Source organism: Myxine glutinosa, chromosome 8 (genome assembly GCF_964187855.1).
Source record: "Myxine glutinosa chromosome 8, kmMyxGlut1.1, whole genome shotgun sequence".
NCBI classification, from domain to species: Eukaryota; Metazoa; Chordata; class Myxini; order Myxiniformes; family Myxinidae; genus Myxine; species Myxine glutinosa.
Window position 1 is genome coordinate 11,496,851 of NC_136268.1, and position 22,053 is coordinate 11,518,903.

The 22,053-nt window shown below is 49.9% G+C and overlaps 1 protein-coding gene across 3 annotated transcripts in view; it reads right to left on the bottom strand.

The window, feature by feature from the left end:
- Positions 1 to 22,053, bottom strand: part of RNF185 (ring finger protein 185) — a 191,982-nt gene that overhangs the window by 123,693 nt on the left and 46,236 nt on the right. For all 3 annotated transcript variants that reach the window (XM_068123913.2, XM_068123912.2, XM_068123910.2), the window contains exon 5: positions 18,154 to 18,293. In XM_068123913.2, the coding sequence (XP_067980014.2) occupies positions 18,154 to 18,293 (140 nt within the window). The remainder of the gene's footprint in view (positions 1 to 18,153; positions 18,294 to 22,053) is intronic.

Genomic DNA, 22,053 nt, shown 5'->3' on the forward strand with positions numbered 1-22,053 from the left:
GTGTCTTCCACAAAGAGAAGGCGAGCTATCGCCGGCACTCTGAACAAGTTGTGGCCTGGCATGCTCTTCTCCTCTGCCGTTATATACGTCCTCCTCGGCATCTTTTTCCAGAAGAGCCCTGTCTCGTCACAGTTGAAGATTTGCTGGGGGATGTATCCTTCGGCTTCTATCAGTTCGGCAAAAGTTATAATAAAATCTTCAGCTGCCTTCACATCCGAGCTTGCTACCTCACCATGCCTGACGACGGAGTGAATGCCGGTCCTCTTCTTAAAATTATCAAACCATCCCCGACTGGCTTTGAATGACTCTTCCGATGCCTCGTCCGTTGATGTTCCCGCCGTCTGCTGCACCAAATCCCCGTAAATGTCTCGGGCCTTCTCACAGATGATGCTCTCGGTCACGGTATCTCCTGCGAGCTGCTTCTCCGTCAACCACACAAACAACAACTTCTCCATCTCTTCATGGACAGAGGTCCGGAGCTTTGAAATAATCTTAACGCCCTTGGCTGGCGTTATAGCCTTTATCGACTCCTTCTGCTTCAAAATCGTACATATCGTAGAAGTACAACGATCGTACTGCCTCGCCAAGTCGACAACACACACACTCGCTCATGTTTTTCGACGATTACGTGTTTTATATCCAAGCACATCAGCCTCTTCTTCTTCTCAGCACTGCCCTTGGCACTCAATTTCTTAGGACCCATGCTTAAAACTAAGAAATTTTCCAAAATAACCAACATGCGAAAACAAAGCAGCAGCGATATAAGGCAGAGATGCTTGCACGGCAAGATAACCACGTGACCTGAACGCTCGTTGGGCCACCTCGTGGCGGGTGGCGTAAGCTCGTAACTCAGATCTCGGCTCGCATCACAAAGCAAAAAACCGCCCGAGCGACGGCTCGTATCTCAGAAAACTCGTAAGTTGGTGCACTCGTAAGTCAAGGTTTCACTGTATTATATATCGATAAAGGATATATATATTTTGATCTTCATTTCAACAATATTGATAGATAAAGGTGATATAATACAACAAACATCATGAAACATTTACATTTTGTAGTCCATTGTATAATTTAAATAAACATAAATGCAAATTTCGCATGTGGAAAAAGTAAGTACACCCAATGAAATGTTTTTTTAAATCTTTTTAACATATGTGGACATATCAATATTTGATCTTCATTGAAACAGTACAGACAAAGGTGATCTAATTGAACAAAAAACAATGAAAAATTGACTTTGCAATAATTTATTCAACAAAAAATTAACAGAGATGCCATTTCCTTCTGTGGAAAAAGTAAGTACACCCTTGGCTCTAATAGGTGGTATTGCCCCCTTTAGCAGAAACAACATCACGTAGGTGTTTCGTATAACTGTCTACCAGTATCTGTCATTGACTGGGAGAAATTTTTTCCCACTCCTCCATGCAGAATTCTTTCAGCTGTGCGATGTTTGAGGGGTTTCTTGCATGCACAGCTTGTTTCAAATCCCCCCACAACATTTCGATGGGATTTAGATCCGGGCTTTGACTTGGCCATTCCAGAACCCTCCATTTCTTTCTTCTCAGCCATTCCTTGGTGGATTTACTGGTATGTTTAGGGTCATTGTCATGTTGCACGGTCCACCTTCGGTTGAGCTTCAACTTTCCGACAGATGGCCTCACATTATCCTCAAGTACCCTCTGGTACAATGAAGAATTCATAGTGGATTCTATGATGGTGAGCTGCCCAGGCCCTGATGCAGCAAAGCTGCCCCAAACCATAATATTTCCACCACCATGCTTTACAGTTGGTATCAGGTTCTTGTGGTCAGATGCTGTCTTTGGTTTTCGCCAAACATGTCTTCTGGTACTGTGGCCAAATAGCTCGACCTTTGACTCATCTGTCCAGAGCACATTGTTCCAGAAGTGCTGGTCTTTGCCAAGGTGTTCATTGGCAAACTTTAGTCTTGCTGTTCTTTCTGGACAGCAAAGGTTTCCTCCTGGCACACCTCCCATGCAGATCAAATTTGTGCAGCCTCTTTCTAATGGTAGACTCGTGCTTTGACATCAACAGTGGCAAGAGCTACCTGTAGGTCCCGTGATGACATTCTGGGGTTCTTAGAGACTTCTTTCAGCATCTTGCGGTCTGCTCTCGGGCTAAACTTGCTGGGGCGGCCTGGCCTGAACAAGTTGGCAGTTGTTTGGCATCTTTTCCACTTGTAGATGATCTTCCGGACAGTCGAATGATTGATTTCAAATTGTTTGGAGATCTTTTTAAATCCCTTCCCAGACTCGTAGGCATCTATAACCTTCTTTCTGAAGGCCTCCGAGAGCTCTTTTGATCTAGGCATGGTGACGCCACACACTTCAACAACAAAGAGCAAACCAAACTAAATGTCTGTGGTTTAAATAAGACAGGTTCCTCCAAGATCCTCTCTAACGATGTTCTAATCATTTGCACATGAGCTGGTGCACCTGATTCTAATTTTAGGTATTTGAAGTAGTGATAAATGTAGGGGTGTACTTACTTTTTCCACATGCGAAATTTGCATTTATGTTTATTTAAATTATACAATGGACTACAAAATGTAAATGTTTCATGATATTTGTTATGTTATATCACCTTTATCTATCAATATTGTTGAAATGAAGATCAAATAGCTGTATGTTGAAATATGTTGGGGGTGTACATGGGGTGTACTTACTTTTTCACGTGACAGTATATATGTCACTACCCCACCGACATAACAATGTATATATATATATATTGTTGCGGTTTTGAGTTTGTACAGTGAGTTTAATAAAGGTGTAAATTTCCCCCTCATAGTTAGTCATACAAGCAACATGTAGCCTCACGATAGTATAGTTATGTCTTAGTATTTGTAAGCTTTGTCCTTTTCCATTGTTAGTTCTGCGTTGAGTAGAGCCAGGAGAATAGGCCCTACTGCCACCGACTTTCCAGATTCCCTAAGCCTCAGACCTCTTTGCGCTAACTTGGGTTCATTTTGGGCGATTCAACACGAGGCAGGCTAGGAAGGTCAGGAGGACCGAGGCGGAGCAGCAGAAGCGCTGACGGTAAGCACGAGCCGCCAATCAGGGCTCAGAGGTGGTGGTGGCGGCGTGGCATCATAGGGCATGGTAAGAAGGTTCGAGCGGGTGCCAGAAGGTTCGGGGGGCGTAGCTATAAAACCCGTTGCGCAAAGCCCTCAAAAGGACTCGCGCGCACAGGGCAGTAGAAAGAGGACTAGCGCAAAGGGGACTTGCACCAAAGAACTCGCGTTGAAAGGACTGCTTCCTGATAGGACTCGATGCAAAGAACTAGCGCGGAAAGACTTGGTGAGCAAAGAACTCGCGCGCACTGACCAACCAGCGGGGAGGATCGAGGAAGAGGAGTTATGAGCGTCCGAGAGCTGTACAATATACGCGGGCGAAGCCGACACGCATGAACTGAAAGACGCGCTTTTATGAGTGACGCTCGGTTGAGTTTTAGGCCGATCGCTATACAGTGCATTTAAGACTCGCGAGTGAGGAAAACGGCTGTGTAATCTCCAGCCGCGCTGAGAGTCCCGCCCTTTACCGTTCCACCTCGTCATCTGCCTTGTTCGGGAGATGCGCTACGAGGTTCCTGCCATCGCCTGCTGCTATCTTCGCGGGACGTGCTGGGGCCGTGGAGAGCCGGATGGAGGCCGTCTCCGGACGACCACGTCGACGCGTTGGCTGACCACCTACCCAGCTGCAATTCCCTGTGTGAGTGTGACGGCCCGAGTCCAAGGGATAAGTTAAGATTGACTAAGGCTGCTCTGTGTCTCTGCGTCCCCGATCACTGTAAATACGTGTGGGAATAATTAAACCTGTGTTCTTCCTTTCTTCCATGCGATCGTTTCTGTGGTTTCTTCATTGGCTAAGCGTGGTACGAACAGGATCGCTCAAATCGGGTTCCACTAATTAAGACTGCATGGCCCACGTGGTACTCAATCCGCTCAGCGTACTCAAACCACACGCGGCTCGTGCGAGGCTTGTTTCCTCGCTTCCAGGGCAGCGCGGGGAATTAGGTACAAGCGAGAAGTGGTCCCGAGACCCAAATCCGCATTTGTCCAGAAGGGACATATCAAGCCTCGGTTCTGCCAAGCCCAGAAAGAACAAAGGGATTAATCCCCCCTTTGTAAGGGGAAGTAGGGCGGCGTAGAACCGTAACAATATATATATATATATATATATATATATATATATATATATATATATATATATATATATATATATATATATATATATTGTTGCGGATCTTGAGCCCGTCGACATACTGAGGGGGGATTAAGCCTTTCTCCCCCTCGAGCTTCGAGTCCACAAGGCCGCTACCCACTTTACACTCATGGGGGCGGATTGCTGAGCAATTCCAGCCGCCAAACCCGCAGCGAGCACGCAGAAGGGTTTCCGGTCAAATACCCGAGTACCTTCGATACACGTGCCGCTGCGAGGACGGGGGCTGAACCTCACATGAGTCACACGGGTCTTATACGCCCGAGCGGTTTGCGTGTCACGTAACTCGTGCCGTTAATTACTAGGAACCCGATCGAGCGGTTTTATCTTGTGCAATGCAAGGCCAATGGTGAAAAGACGTAAACGGCCAAGTTGGAAGCAAACACAGGTTTATTAACAAATGTACAATGGTCAGAGAAAAGAGACACCAGAGAAACTTAACCGTTCTGACTTACGTTCCCAGACAAGGGCCCTCTGACTCACTCAGGGAAAGGGAGGAAGAAGAGGACGCGCTCAAAGCGCAGCCACTCGGTACAGCTCGCCCTCGACGGCTCGTTTGGCGTCTCCCTTGGTGATGTTCGCGGCAGGGACGTTGGCTTCAGCCGTGCACGTACGGGAATCTCCGCAGCGTGTCCCGAAGTTGGCGAGGCAAAAGCGCACTTGCAGGGAGTCAAGGCAAAGAGATCGCCAGAGTATAGGGCCGCGAGAGAGATCGTCCTGCGAGTGCGTTTCCCAAAAGAGTGAGGGCAAAAGAGAGAGAAAAGCCAGGGAGAACAGGGCAGCAGGGAGCGTTTCTCTTTCAGAGTCCTGGGCTAGAGAGAGAGAGTTTGGGGGTCCGGGCCGGGTTTTATAGCCCCCCCCCCGGAGTCCCACCAGAATGTTCCAAGGGCCTCCACTGGCCGCCGTTGCTGGCCACTCCCCTTTAGCTCCCATTGGCCGCCGTTGTTGGCCACTCCCCTTTAGCTCCCATTGGCTGTTGCTGCTTACCAGCGACGCCCTCCGGCTCCTCCCTCTGGCCTCCTTGACTTGTCCCTCAGCCCAGCACATGGCATTCCAGGCCCAATGAGGCCTACCCTTACTCACCTGCCTCAACGCATACTAACACTGGGAAGGAGACTATACTTAACATTTAATAAGAAATAACTGGCTAAAGTGAGGCTACATGTTGTGGTGCAACTAACTAAAGGGGGGTTGCCTTTATTCTCAAAACCACAACACGACCCCCCTCTCTGACCAGACTCGTCCCGAGTCGACCTTAGTCGGAACGACCGGTAGAGTCTGGCACTCAATTTTACTTTTACTTTTAATGTGACACATAGGTGTAATCCCCCTAACATTTATTCTAACCCATGTGTGCGACATTCTTTACACTAGATATGCCCCTCCTAATGCGTTGAGCAGCTACTCTATCAGACTCACACCCACAACTATCCGTGTATTTTCGGAATTTTCAAACTAAACACATAGCCGGTGGGCACATTCTTATATTTGCATGCACAGAACTTAACCTTTATTTACAATACTATGACCCAGGACCTGGACTTTGGAAAAGAATTGGAGGAGGGAAAATCAAAGCACTTGCTGCTTGCATCTTGCATCTTCTTGTCTTGTGTGTGCGGCTAACAAACCCGGCTGGCCCTGACCGGCATACAGGCCATGTGAAACATCAGGGCCATCTAAATCTTCATCTTCTTGAATGGCACACAATTGCACACACTTTATTTTTCATTTGCCAGCAGGGCCACTCGTCATGGGGTCCAACTGCGTGGCGTCAGTGCCACTCAACAGGTGGTCCGAAGGTGCAAGGTGAATTGCAGCAAGATGCTGCACAGCAGAGGTGCAGGCCACAAGGCTTGTGGTCCATAGGTGCAGCAAAATGGATTGGCAGCAAGGTGCTGCACAGGTCGGCCTACAAATGGCCCTGGGGCGGGGAGGGAAGACAAGGCGCAACAAGCAAAAGGAAAGGCACACAGTAGCACACGAAAAACAAGGTGACCAGGCACCACCATGCCTGGTGCGGTGCGAGGGACGTGGCAGAGCGAGCGGGGCAAGCTCATCCCTAACCGTCCGTACCCCCCACCGTTGGCTACACTACCCTAGTCCCCCTTGTATTTACAATCCGTCTCTACTTCTTGTCTCCCATATCCCCGTCTAATGCCAAATTCGTTCGCAAATCCCTCCCAGGTTCTCCCAGGAAGGAAGGGATGGAACAAAACAATGTCTCACTCACGTCATGATGCGTCTCACTACCCAAACAGCTTACAGAGCCTTATGGTGTGAAGCTCATCCTCCTCGGTGAATGGCTGTGAATGGTGCGAAGGGATCTCACTTCCTAACTACTCTTCTAACATTTACATTATTAAACTACCCGGGGTTGCACCCTGCCAATCGGCCTCTTTAAACTATGTGGTTCTAAGAACCCGAATTCCCATTGCCCACACTGTGGTGCCCTCCGAATTTGGGTCTCACCCAACAAATTTTTCTACTCGTGCCCTCGCACAATTTCGGGGCTGGGTCGTGTGGCTCTACCAGCAGGTCTACCTACCTGCGCACCTCCGTCACTGAAGCCGCCTCCCGAGCTTGCCTGCTCTTTACAACTACACTAACTGGGGAAGGCCCTCCCTGGCACTTACCACATCGATGCCCACCTCGGCATCGGGTAACCCGGGTCCTTCCCTGGGATCCTCGGGCCCCACACACACTCTAACCTAACCGGCTCCCAGAGCCTACCTGTGGCCTTACCTGCCCGACAAGCTACCAGCGACGGAGTGCCTCAATAACCACACTCACCAATTAAGCCACACGCCCAGCCATTCCACCGTCTCCTGCACCTCACAAAATACAACTTTCTACTACCCGCACCACAGGTGTCAATATCCATGCAATTTACCTATGCCCTCTACCTGGCTTTACACTACCCCCCCCAGGATTTCGTGAATGGGTTCCACTCCCGCCCCACCCCCCCATCCAATCCTTCGCACCATGCATTCCACACCAAGCATTCCACACCTTTTATTCTCACACCATTTATTTTGCACACCACTACTTTCACACACCATTACACAATTCCTCAAACACACAGCATCATCTATCTAACTAATTTCCACTAAAACCCGTGCTTCCCCGTCGTCCCTTTACACTATGCACACCCTTTTTTAACAACCACCTAAACTCTCTACGTCCCCTCTACAGTTCAGGTGTCACTACTTAAATCTTGTCCCTAAGGTCTTCTAAATCCCTATCATTATCCTAGCCCTCCCTCGGCTAGCTTTGGTGCCCCATGGAGGCAACCATTGCTGGCCCCTCCATGGGTCTAAACACTGCCATCCCCCTAAACTAATGCTCATGCCCCCCCCCCCGCCATGGGAAGAATGGTCACACTACCATTCCCCCACGTGGGGTACACTACCCCCCCCCCCAGTCCTTTAAACGATGAGCCCCCGTTTGTGGAGGTACTGGGTCCTGCCTCGGCCTCTAAGGCCAAGGTGATCCATGAGGGTGCCTGCTCGCCCGTGTAGGGTCTCAAACGGTCTGCATGGACAATCCGAGGGAGAGCTCGTGGTCCCATTTTGATTTTTATGACCACGTCACACATTTGCGCCGGGACGACCCCCGGGCCCTGCCAGGGCGATGTGAGCTTGGGGTATCTGCCCTTCCGTCTCCGGGGATTGAAGAACCAAATCTTCGTCCCCAGAGAATATTGGCTCACCTGGCTCTGGTGGTCATACCTGCGCTTCATTTTGGCACCTGCCAGCTGAAGCTGGCGACGTGCGAAGGCATGGACCCTCTCCATGCCTTCCTCCAAGTGACAGGAATAGCCCTCCCCCGGCGGTCTATCAGGGCCTTCGGGCACGGGCCCGTATAGTAGATCGGCGGTAGCCTGCAACTCCCGCCCATACATGAGCAGCGCTGGACTACATGCGGTGGCCCCGTGCTGACTTGTGCGGTAGGCCATTAACAAATACGGGAGATGTTCGTCCCAATCATCTTGACGGGTGGTGGTGAACAGGGCCAATTGCTGGATCAAGGTTCGATTGAACCTTTCCACCATCCCGTCAGATTGTGGTCTTAGGGGCGTTGTTCTTGTTTTCCGAATTGACAGGAGCCTGCACACTTCTTTTAAAAATTGGCTTTCAAAATTTCGACCCTGGTCGGTGTGCAGCTCCTCCGGAATCCCATGCCGACATACAAATCCTTCCACGAAGGCCTGTGCCACAACCCCGGCTTCCTGGTTAGGGAGGGCATAGGCCTCCGGCCACTTGGTGAAATAGTCCATGACCATGAGGATGTACTTATTACCTTGGCGGGTGCAGGGTAGCGGTCCTAATATGTCCAAAGCCACCCGCTCAAGGGGGGCCCCCACCTGATGTAATTGAAGGGGGGCCCTCATCCTCCATGCTGGTCCCTTTTTAGCAGTACAGGCGTCGCATCTCCGACACCAGTCCTGTATATCGCACCCCATATTCACCCAATATAACCTCCGGCGGACCCGAGATGTTGTCTTTGTTCTGCCCAAATGGCCGCCGGGGCGGATACCATGCACCTGTTGTAAAATGGTGGTCTTAAACTGTTCTGGGACTATCACCAGCCAGGAAGTTTTCTCAGACGGAATCTCTACCCACTTGCAGTACAAGATGTTATTTTTCAATTCCAGGGTTTTCCATTGAGCCCAATATGCCTTTGTTGGTGCCCCGAGGGGGGTGACCTCTTCCCCACTAGGTCTTCTCCCCAATCGAACCCATTCGTGCACCGGTCCCAGCACGGGATCTTCCCGCTGGGCCGTGCTCCAAGCCAAAGTTCCAAATTCCTCATCAGCGGTTAGTGGCAAGATTGGCCCTTTCACCCGGATTGCACGGACTATGAGGGTCGGGGTGGGGTCTGCCAATTGTTCCCTGTCCTCGTGTCTCGCACAAAATTTACAGTTTTCTCACAAACAGGGATGTCGAGAGAGTGCATCGGCATTCCCATGGGCCTTCCCGGCCCTATGGGTCACACTAAAATCGTACTGCTGCAACCTTTCCAACTACCTTGCAATTTCGCCCTTAGGTTCCTTGAACCGGAGGAGCCATTGCAGGGAGGAATGGTCAGTTCGAACCAGAAATTTCCGCCAGTACAAGTACGGGTGGAAATGGCTCATGGCAGCTAGCATAGCCAATAACTCCTTACGAGTGGCACAATAATTTCACTCGGGCCTACTCATGGCCCGACTATAATACGCGATCACTCTCTCCACGCCCCCCTGTGTCTGGGACAAGACCACACCCAATCCCTCCTGGCTTGCATCCGTGTCCAGGGTAAACGTCCCGTCATTGGTGGGGTAAACTAGAATGGGTGCGGATGTCAAACACCCCTTCAATGCTAGGAAGGCCTCATTGCACTCCCTTGACCAATTAAACCTCGTCCCCTTCTCCGTAAGCCGGTGAAGGGGCCTGGCTATCTCTGCAAATTTTGCCACAAAGCGCCTGTAATAGGAGCAGAGTCCCCAAAACCCTCGCACCTCTTTGATGTTACGAGGTGCGGGCCACTCCTCTACTGCTGTAATTTTGCCTGGGTCTGTTTTCACCCCCTCGCGACTGATGACTTGACCTAAATAGGCCACTTCCTTGGCAAACAAAGTGCATTTGCTCGGACTCAACTTCAACCCTGCCTGTCTGAGGCACCCAAACACCTGGTCCAAATTAGCTATGGCTTGGGGAAATGTTTTAGCATGTATCAGGACGTCATCCAGGTACACCAGGCATGACTGCCATGGCATGCCGCCCAGCACATGCTCCATCAATCGTTCAAAGGTGGCGGGGGCGTTACACAAACCAAACGGCATCACAGTGAACTGATACAGCCCCTTACCTGTGGAAAATGCCGTTTTCTCTTTCCTGCCCAATCCATCTCCACCTGCCAATACCCACTCTTAAGGTCCAAGGTTGAGAACCAATTTGAGCCCGCAACGGCATCGAGGGTATCGTCAATTCTAGGCAGGGGATACGAGTCCTTGAGTGTCACGTTGTTCAGTTGGCGATAGTCCACGCAAAACCGCGTGGTTCCATCTTTATTTTTAACCAACACAACTGGTGACATCCAAGGACTTCCCGAGGACTCAATAATACCCGCACTGAGCATTTTTTCTACCTACTCATCAGCTTCCTCCCTCTTGCTCCAAGGGAGCCGTCGGGCGGGCTGACGAATGGGCCGGGCCTCACCGGTGTGGATCTGATGTTTCACCAGGCCCGTACGTCCAATAACCTCGGAGGACAAGGAGAAGATGACCAAATGAGTTTCTATTAATTTGTGTAAGGCCTCTCGCTGGGTCTCCTCCAACTCTACACTACTCCTGTTTACCATCTCACAAATGGGATCGGGCCAATTCCTACCCATTGCGAGAGACTCCCTCTGGGACCTGCTCGGCTGGACGTTCTCGTCCCTCACCTCTGCGACTTCATTAACTGGGGTGCAGCCAGCTATCTTCATGCCCTGTCCTTTAGTGCGTGGTTCTGTACTTACATTAATTACCCGGACGGACACCACCGGCCCGTCCGTTTTTACGAGGGTACGGCCCATGACTAAACCCGGGACGGACTGCTCTGCCATCGGTTCGACCAGGCCGCAGGACCCCTGCCAGGTTGGGTGAGCCCGCCATCGGGCTGGCACTATTGCCTCGGCCCTTGGGGGATTGGTCACGGCCTCAGAAGCCTCCAGCTTCATCCTTTCAGCAGTGCTCACCCCGTTTAATGGCAGCTCATCTATTCCCACTTGCAGGATCCCCCAGCACAAATCGATTTTACAACCGCTGGCAGTCAACAAGTCCAGCCTGATTAGGCATGGGTCGCACACCTTCGCCACCCAAACCTCTATCCTCCTTTTAACCGACCCTAACTTGGGGGTCACAAAACCACGCCCTATTATGGGGGCCGTTACCCCGGGAGCCAACTGCAAACTATGATTTTCCAGACGCCGGAAGTTATCCCAACCGTCTGCACTCGAATCAAGGACCACAGTGCTGATGATCGTGGCACTTGCTCCTGTGTCCACAACGGCGTCTACCCCCACGCTGGCAATTTTGCATCGAATTGTCAAGCTACCAGTGTCAATTTGGTCACAATAAATGACCTGTCGCGTCAATGACGGCTCTTCACCATCCCCTGCTGCCGAACACGGCCCTACATTCTCGGCACATATTAGTTTCCCGGGCCCTGGCGGGGGGGGGGGAGGGGTGTCTGGGGTCGGCTAGTCCGATCCGTACAAGGCGGAGTTGATGGTCCCGGCTGCCGGGGTCCATCCCGGCGCAGGGTCCTGCAATCCCGCGCACGGTGACCCATCCGGTTGCAGTGATAACACCTCACCTGGTAAGGTGTGTGCCTCCGAAATTCCAAATTGCCCCCCCCCCTGTAGTGCCGAGTTGGGGCATTTGATAGTGGCCCACCATGTGCCACCGTTGGAGCCGCCTGCCATGGTCCAGATCCCGCTAACCGCTGGTCCACCAGCCTTCGGACCATGTCCTCTAGGTCTGGGCCCCATTTCAGGGGCGGACCCTGTCAGGGGCCCGCCACTAGCTATGGGCCCTACCTGTCTCACCGCCACTGCGTGGCGCTCGCTCCCCTGGCCAGGGGCCTCGCTGCCTCCCAACGGGCTGCAGCGTCGGCCACCTGGCTCAGGGTCTGCGGGCGCCACATGGTGAGCTGTTGCCGAAGCTCGGGGTCCGGAAAGGCCTGGATGAAATGGTCCAGCGCTAACCTCTCTTGGGAGGTCGCGGCCATGTCCGCGTGCGCTATCCCCACTGTGCAGCGAAAGTCATAAACCAATTCCCCGATGGTCTCTTGGGGTTTTCTTTTTCGCACCGCGAGCTGAGCTTTAACAAGCTCGCTCTGCTGTTCCATGCCGAATCAATTAATTAGGGCCAAACGGACATCTGACAGGGTGATAGCACACAGTGGTAAAGCAGTCAACACCTCCACTGCTGCGCGCGCAGTGCTGCCACAAGGTGTATCCCACCTTCGTCCGGCCCCCAACCGTTACCCCTGCACACGTGGTCGAACTGCGCCAGGTACGCCCTCAAATCGCTTTTGCCGTCGTACGGCACGAGCGGGACCTTATGGCCACCCGACGTTCATACCCCGTACGCTGCTCCCTGAGGGGTCGACGTGGGGCCGAACCATTTGGGTCCCCACAGTGCACTACCTCTTGGGAGCTCGCGTGCGTTACCCGTCCAACTAAGGACTACCCCTGTCGGGGTCGATGCCTGGGCCACGTCATCACAACCCGCTACCCACTCCATGCTTGCACACCCAGGCACACACGCACCTTTCACACACCCCGTTATCACACACCCTGGTGCACACTCTTTCTCCACGCACTCCATACCCATCGCACACCTCACCATGGGCCTTTTGCGAACGCCCGGGTCTATCCCGACCCCCAAGCTCTTCGAGCCTCCCCTTGCACCAAACACATTTCCGCCATCAACACCACTCACCTCGGGGCCTCTCCTCCCACGCTTCTCCTCCAGCACCTGCAAACTTTTTATTTGGTCAGCAAGCACGTCATCACGATGCGAACACAGACCTTGCACATATTCCATTACCTCCTCCTTTAATTCATTCTCTGTTTCCCTCCATCTCTTATTAATTTCACTCATTCCTTCTTCTACATCCTCCAGCTTCTGCTTCACCTCCTCTATTTCCCGGTGCGCCCCCGAAATCTCCCCTTCTTAGGCTACCCTGGTCGTCTCTACATGTGTCCTTATCTCTCGTTCCTTTGTTCCCATCGTCTCTTCCACATCATCCACCCTCTTTGTCAGTCCCTCGTGCACCATTTTGCATTCCTTCTTTGTCGCTAGAACTTCCTGCTTCATTTCTTTTTGTGCTGCCTTCAGCCCCCCTATTACGTCGGTATTCTTTCCCACTTGTTCCCTTCATTCCTGCTGTCCTACCGTTAATTTCTCTACCTCCCTCGTCAATTCTTCTATACCCCCCTGTAGTTTGGCTGTACTCCGCTTTAACTCGCTCTCCACGTGCTCCTCGCACCGCTTCACCTCGTCGTGTACCACTGCGACTTCCCTGCTCATCCTACGGCCAATGGCCTCCCCCATCTTTTCATTTCTTCACCTGACTTGACCATGTTGCGCCTTGATTCCTCCCTCATCGTTTCCATGTTACACCATGCTCTTTTATTTCATCTCTCAACTTCTTCGTATCGCACCTGGATTCCTCCCTCATTTCTTTCATTTCACTTCTTGACTCTTCCATGCTCGCTAACATTTGTGTCAAGAATAACTGCATGTTGAAACCCGCTTGCACAGCGGGCCCGGCTTCCGCCGTCACGTGCGAGGCGCCGCCATTTTCTGCACTTACTGCCACACCCTCATCAATTTCCCCTACTACCAACTCTTCCTGCTAGTCCTGGGTCATTAATTTTCTTCATTTCTTACTCCCACCGGCATTTGGTCATCTTGGCCAGCCATTGCATGAACTCAATTAAATTTGGTTTTAAAACTAAATTTTGTACGCTCGTAATTTTGAGTACGTGAAGCCCACTCCAGGTCCAAATATCCCACTCCCGGACACCAATTTGTTGCGGATCTCGAGCCCGTCGACATACTGAGGGGGGATTAAGCCCTTCTCCCCCTCGAGCTTCGAGTCCACGAGGCCGCTACCCACTTTACACTCGTGGGGGCAGATTGCTGAGCGCGCAGAAGGGTTTCCGGTCAAATACCCGAGTACCTTCGATACATGTGTCGCTGTGAGGACGGGGGCTGAACCTCACACGAGGAACGCTGGTCTGATATGCCCGAGCAGTTTGCGTGTCACGTAACGCGTGCCGTTAATTACTAGGAACCAGATCGAGCGGTTTTATCTCGTGCAATGTGAGGCCAATGGTGAAAAGACATAAACGGCCAAGTTGGAAGCAAACACAGGTTTATTAACAAATGTACAATGGTCAGAGAAAAGAGACACAGGAGAGAAACTTAACCGTTCATACTTACGTTCCCAGACAAGGGCTCTCTGACTCACTCGGGGAAAGGGAGGAAGAAGAGGACGCGCTCAAAGCGTGGCTGCTCGGTACAGCTCGCCCTCGACGGCTCGTTGGGTGTCTCCCCTTGGTGATGTTCACGGCAGGGACGTCGGCTTCAGCCGTGCACGTACGGGAATCTCCGCAGCGTGTCCCGAAGTTGGCGAGGCAAAAGTGCACATGCAGGGAGTCCAGGCAAAGAGATCGCCGGAGTATAGGGCCACGAGAGAGATCATCCTGTGAGAGCGTTTCCCAAGAGAGCGAGGGCAAAAGAGAGAGAAAACCAGGGAAAACAGGGCAGCAGAGAGCGTTTCTCTTTCAGAGTCCTGGGCTAGAGAGAGAGAGTTCGGGGGTCCGGGCCGGGTTTTATACCCCCCCCCCCCCCCACCCCCGGAGTCCCACCAGAATGTTCCAAGGCCGCCGTTGCTGTTCCAAGGCCTCCACTGGCCGCCGTTGCTGGCCACTCCCCTTTAGCTCCCATTGGCCGCCGTTGTTGGCCACTCCTCTTTAGCTCCCATTGGCCGCCGTTGTTGGCCACTCCCCTTTAGCTCCCATTGGCTGTTGCTGCTTACCAGCCACGCCCTCCGGCTCCTCCCACGGGCCTCCTCGATTTGTCCCTCGGCCCAGCACATGGCATTCCAGGCCCAATGAGGCCGACCCTTACTTACCTGCCTCAACGCATACTAACACTGGGAAGGAGACTATACTTAACATTTAATAAGAAATAACTGGCTAAAGCGAGGCTACATGTTGTGGTGCAACTAACTAAAGGGGGGTTGCCTTTATTCTCAGGGTTGCCTTTAATCTCAAAACCACAACAATATATATATATATATATATATATATATATATATATATATATATATATATATATATATTCATCATTATTTTATTTGTTTATAAATATATTTATATTTAATCAAACATGTAGGAAAATGTTCGGAGAACGCTTGGATTCGGAAGAGTGTCAGAAAGCAGTATTCAGGATTGCAAAGCAGATAGCGAAAGAGAGGTGTGATGTGATGGGGGTGAGTTGCTTGAAGGATGAAGTGGGACAAATCGTTGTCGACCCAGATGGAATTAAAGGAAGATGGAAAAGATATATGGAAATGCTGTTGCATACAGAGAATGAATGGGATGGCAACATAGAGAGTAACCCAGTTTTAGGACCGGCAGAGAATATAACTGAGAAGGAAGTTGAGGAAGCGATAAAAGCAATGAAGGGTAGAAAAGCGAGAGGGCCGACGGGAGTTGTGGGAGATATGTTGAAGGCAGCAGGAAGTTGGGGTGTGTAGAGAATGACAGAGATCTGTAATCTGGTGGTGAAAGAAGGCCGCATTCCAGTGGATTGGGAACTGAGTACCCTCGTCCCTCTATACAAGGGGAAAGGTGACCCTCTGGAGTGTGGCTCGTACCGAGCGATAAAGTTATTGGAGCATGGAATGAAGGTATTGGAAAGGGTGTTGGAGAGGAGGATAAGGAAGAAAGTGAAGATCGACGAAATGCAGTTTGGATTCATGCCAAGAAGAGGAACGACAGACGCGCTTTTCATTGTGAGGCAGTTGCAGGAGAAGTACATGGAGAAGAGGGAGAAGTTGTTTCTTGGGTTTGTTGATCTGGAGAAAGCATTCGATCGGGTTCCACGCAAAGTATTGACATGGGCATTGAGGAAGTTAGGAGTGGAGGAATGGTTGATCAGAGTAGTGATGGCAATGCACAATAGAGCGCGCACAGCTGTAAGGACGAAGGACGGGAACAGTGGTGAGTTTGAGGTGAAGGTGGGAGTGCATCAGGGGTCGGTACTAAGTCCACTACTATTTGTAGCTGTGATGGAGGTGCTGGCTCAGAACGTAAAGGAGGGTTTACCGGGGGAGTTGTTGTATGCAGATGATCTGGTGTTGATTGCGGAAAGTATGGATGGACTGAAGGAAAAGATGAACAAGTGGAAGGAATGTATGGAGACAAAAGGTCTGAAGGTGAATATCGGAAAGACGAAGGTGATGGCAAGTGGTAAAGCATGTGGTGAGGTGGAAAGAACTGGGAAGTGGCCCTGTGCTGTGTGTAGGAAGGGTGTCGGAGTGAACTCCATTCAGTGTACAATGTGCGCTGAGTGGGTTCATCAAAAATGTAGTGGTCTGAGAGGGTCATTAACCAGTGTGGCAGCTACATTTTTATTTTTTATTTTTTTTTGTATACAAGAACGAGGCTCGTGAAAGAGCGAACATTAATCACACAGAAAGACAAACCGACACATAAAACATATAACATCGGGAGCGGTAGACAAGATGGGGAGAGAGGGGGAAGGACACAAACACAACATTTGAGAGCAGGGACCGAGAGACATGGAGACATCGAGAGATCTGAGAGAGGGCGAGGGCTTTGGGGGGGGGGGGGCATGGGAAGGGGGCGGTGGGAGAGGTATAAAACATATGGACACTGCCAGGACTTCCAGGAAAGAAGTTGGAATTTCAAACAAGGTGGATCTGGGGTGAATTAGCGGGGGTAGAAAAGATCAAGGTTTTGGATGGGGGAAGATAAGAGATGGTGGTGAACAGCTGTTTTAAAGACCTGGAGGGAGGAGTGGGATTGAAGGGAGTGAGGGAGTTTGTTCCAGAGGCGGGAGAAAAGAGGAATGAAAGAGTGAAGGTGAGCAGAGAGCCGAGATTTCGGTAGTTTAACCATCAGAGGGTTGCTGGCATTCAAATGTAGTGTGCACAGAGGGAGCTGCAGATGGAGGAAATGTTGAGTTGGATCTTGGAGACGGCGTGAAGCTGGAAGGTGTGAAAACATTTTGCTACCTCGGAGACATGCTGAATGGAGAAGGTGGATCAGACTCGGCAACGGTTGCTCGAGTGAGATGTGCATGGAAGAAGTTTCGGGAACTGAGTGGCGTGCTGATGAGGAGGAGAGTGTCGTTGAAGCTGAAGGGAAAGGTGTATGCTGCATGTGTGAGAAGTGTTATGATTTATGGGAGCGAGACATGGGTAATGAACGTAGAGCAGCAACGAAGGCTGGAAAGGGTGGAAATGCAAATGGTTCGACGGATGTGCGGAGTATTGTTGAGAGAGAGGAAGACAAATGATGAATTGCGAAAGATGATGGGAATAGAGCCTGTGATTGATGCTGTGAAGAGGAACAGGTTGAGATGGTTTGGTCACGTGTTGAGGAAGGATGAAAGTGACTGGTTGAGAAGAGTGATGGAAATGAATGTAGAAGGAAGTAGAGGACGGGGAAGACCGAGAAAGACTTGGCTATAGATGGTGGAAGAAGAAATGCGGGCAAGGGGGTTAACAAGGAGAGATGCAGAAAATAGGGCAAAATGGAGAAGATTGTCATGGGGACCGCAAGGCTAACCCCCGCTCTAGCAGGGAAAATGGCCTTTAAAATGCATGTTGTTGTGTTGTTGTTAATCAAACAGGAAGTGTGACATTATTGTTTTGCAGAAAAGGAACTTTATTATAAAAAGAGGGCCTGTGGATTGCTATGCAAAGTATATTCTGTGGTGGTAAGGTAAGAAGTAGTAAGGTATTACTGGGTTGTGTGTGTGCCGTTGGTTGTTAACTCCAATGGGGGTTTCAGAAGGTGGAACGGAGCTCTCTCGGTTCCTCCATGCCATTTCTTGTACAGGAGTTGGACAATCATGTCACGTGACTCAGGCTTGCTCGACCTAAGATTATATCCAGTCACGTGATACCTATTGGTGCAGCACTGGGATGCTTTATTCCAATCTGTACAACAACACAGTCTTCAGATGCAGATCCGGCTAGCAGGTCTTGAAGCGATCGACTGTTGCGGTCGCTTTGACGCGATCTGCCGGATTTGAACCGGAAAACCAGAACAACTGGTGGCTGTGATACCAATAGAACCAAGAGGAAATATATTGTTGCTTTTATTCAATATTGTTATTGAATATCACCTTAAAGATGTAGATTTGGTCACAAGGGGATCGAACAAAAGCTGCTCCAATCGGCGTTGGTACCTTCCAGACATCAGCCACAAGTCTGGCTGGGCCAGGCTGCATCGGGTGGCCAACAATGACCTCCCAGAAATATTGTCCTAAAGGAATACAGAGCAATCAGAATTTTGGAGTTAAGCAAAATATTTTAATGCAATACCGTACGTCAGAACGATGGGCTCCTCCTGAAAGCGTCATCTATCTACATGTTACATATCTGTGACAAAAGGTATGTCTTTAACACATGGTCAGTATTGAATATCTGAGCCTGTCATGGAACCCATGTTGTGTGCGCTCGCGAACAGCATGGCCTCCCGTGGTTGTCTCCGGGCTGCAACCTGCTGTGGAGAACACCAACAATCAAGGTGAAGCTCAATTCACCTTGATTATTATCTGCATGCTCTTCAACATAGATGAGGCCAAAACAAAACAGTAACATGGAGAGCAAAATTTTCAATCTTCTCCCCCCACTCCATATCGGCCACTTCCCTTCCCTCCCTTTACTTCTATGTCCTCTCAAACGTCTTTTCCCTCTGTTATTGTCCTCGTTTCTCTTTTTCTCAATTGTAGTTTTACAAATTCAGCCCCTCTCCAGTATGTAATAAATAGTTAGCTCGAAATAAGAAAAGTAATGCAATTTATACATCTATTAACAGGTTTTGGCACATTATATAATGTGTGTGTGTGTGTGTGTGTGTGTGTGTGTGTGTGTGTGTGTGTGTATAACGAGTTAGTTGTCATATGTATGCGATGCACACACAATGAGAAGTACTTTGACAGTGCGTGCTTAAAAATTACATTGAAAAAGAAATAGATTAATTGTGAATTGACCCTTAAAACAACATTTTGGTAATAAAATGAAATCAGTAAATGAAATGTGGCATGGTTTAAAATATCTAGAACCCTTCTTTAGATGTTTACAAAACTTTAGACACAAACGAAACCTGAACGTGCCTTGCCTTGGAAACACGATCTACTCTCATGGACTAATTAAAGTATATAATAAAAATATCTGTTCGGGTTTGAGAAAATATCTCAAGGACTAAATAAGTGCCGAAATCTGGAGTGAAATCTGAAAAATTAAGACTAAACATTTATTTATTTAAGAAAGGCTGCCATCCCTCCTTCTATTCTGTCATCTTAATACCACCATAGGATAGGGTGTGACTCTACTGGGACCTGCGATACTTGTAGGAAACCCAAAGATTTGGACCATCTCTTTTTAAATTTCCTATATATGACAGACCCAGATTGAGGCTATTACAAAATATTAAAGAAGTGGGGGATTGGCGTGTCAGCTCTGCTTTTTTTTTTTTTTTCTTCTTTTTTTTTGTATACAAGATCGAGGCTCGTGAAAGAGCTAACATTAATCACACAAAAAGACAAACCGACACACAAAACACAAAAACCAAGGGGAGCGGCAGACAAGATGGGGAGAGAGGGGGAAGGACACAAACACAACATTTGAGAGCAGGGACATCGGGAGGACTTGGGGGGAGGTGGGAGAGGAATAAAACATATGAACACTGCAAGGACTCTGGGGTGAATTACCGGGGGTAGAAAAGATCAAGGTTTTCGATGGGGGAAGATAAGAGATGGTGGTGAACAGTTGTTTTAAAGACCTGGAGGGAGGAGTGGGATTGAAAGGAGTGGGGGAGTTTGTTCCAGAGGCGGGAGAAAAGGGGAATGAAAGAGTGAAGGTGAGCAGAGAGCCTAGACTTTGGCAGTTTAACCATAAGAGGGTTGCAGGCAGATCTTGTGTGACCTGAAGGAATATTGGGGGGACAGAGCACAGAGAGAGCTGGGGGAGGAAGGCCGGAGAGGAGTCGGTAGAAGACAGAAAGACCACCAACCTGCCTGCGGTGAGTGAGTGAAAGGCCCTCGGAGTTGACTACATCGCAGGAGATTCCAATGATTCCGAAAGCTTTGGCCTCAACAGCGTGAAGCCGAGCAAGGTGTGAGGCAGGAGCACCAGCCCAGAGGGGGGAACAGTATTCCATTGAGCTGTGGATGAAAGCCTTGTATGTGGTGAGGAGCTCAGGTGTGCCAAGGAAGGACTTCGCACGACGGAGGATGCCCAGTCGGCGACTGGCTTTGGAGGCCAGCTTGGAAATGTGGTTTTCCCAAGAAAGATCATGGCAGATAGTGAGACCCAAAAGCTTGAGCGACAGAACTTCTTGGAGAGGATTGTTGAGAAAGTAGATGGGAGGGTTGTCCAGTCGGTCCTTTCGGAGAGACATTGTAAGAGTGTGAGATTTGTCAGGATTGAAAGACATGTTCCACTTGTTTGACCAGTCTGTGATTTTGTCCAGGTCTGCAGAGAGTGAGGAGGCTGCAGACTGCCGATCTGAGGGATGAGGAATGGAGCGGCAGATAGTGGAGTCATCAGCAAAGAGATAGAGAGGATTTTCCAGAGAGTCGGAGAGGTCATTGATGAAGACCAGAAATAGCACAGGGCCCAGAACACTACCTTGGGGAACTCCAGCCAGAACAGGAAGGGAAGATGAGAGAAATCCATTCAGGGCCACACGTTGCCTACGACCAGAGAGGAAATCCGCAAGCCATGAGTGGAGATTTCCCTGAATACCATAGGAGGTGAGTTTGGTGAGCAGAGCTGGGTGCCAGACCGTATCGAAGGCACGTGATATGTCAAGTGAGACAGCTCTGATTTCCTGTTTGGCATTGAGGACCTCCATCCATTGTTGAGACAGCAGAAGCAACATGTCCAGAGTAGAATGACCTGGTCTGAATCCAAATTGATGATCAGAGCTCAAGCCATTGGAGAAGAGGAAGGATTTGATATCTGAAGCAATGATGGATTCCATGACTTTGCTGATAATTTGGAGCAGGCTGATTGGTCTGTAGTTGCAAGGATCTGTTTTTGCACCTTTTTTGTGTAAAGCGGTAATGTTTGCTGATTTCCAAGATGCTGGCAGATGACCTTGAGCAAAAGAGAGGGTGAAAAGAACAGAGAGAGGGTGAGATAGAGCGGCAGAGCAGGATTTTAGGACCCGAGGGCTGATGCCATTTGGTCCAGTTGCAGAATCAGAGTCGAGGTTTGATATAAAAAACTTCTCCACCTTGTCAGGAGTGAAGGACACAGAGTCCAGGAGCAGTTGGGTTCGAATGGGAAAGGTGGGAACAGAGAGAGATGGGTTTGGGACACAAGATTTTGAGGCAAACACAGAGTTGAGGCATTCGGCTTTGTCACGTGCGGTGTCAACTGTGTAGCCATTTGAGGTAAGGGGGGGGGGGATGGAGGGGGAACAAACACCAGAAACGGATTTGACCAGACGCCACCAGGATTTGGAGGAAGGAGACAAGTTTGAGAGTTCAATCTTGAGTGTGGAGAGATAGTGCTTCCTGGCACTCCTGAGGGTAGAAACACACTTGTTTCGAGCTTGGTGGAAGGAACTGAGATTGCCTTCAGTTGGATTTGCCTTCCAAGACGCAAAGGCAAGTTGTTTCAGGGCAACTGCCTCACCACAAGATTCAGTGTACCATGGACGGGAGGAAGGGTAAGACAACTGAAGACGAGATGGGATAAATTTGTGCATGAGAGAGAGCAGTTTGCTTTGGAAGAATTCCCAGGAAGAATTGATGTCAGAGGCATTAGAGATGGGAGACCAGTCCAGTTGATTGATGGCTGCTTGCAGACCGTGCCAGTCGGCCTGAGTGAAATGCCAGACTCGTCGGCGCTGAGGAGGCTCTCTGAGAATGGCCAGTGAGATGTCCACTTTAACAAGCACATGATCAGAAGAACCGATTGGAGCAGAAGAAGAGCAGCAGACATTTGCAGGGAAGTTAGTCATAAACAAGTCCAGAAGAGAAGATACTCCATTGACTGAGATCCGGGTCGGG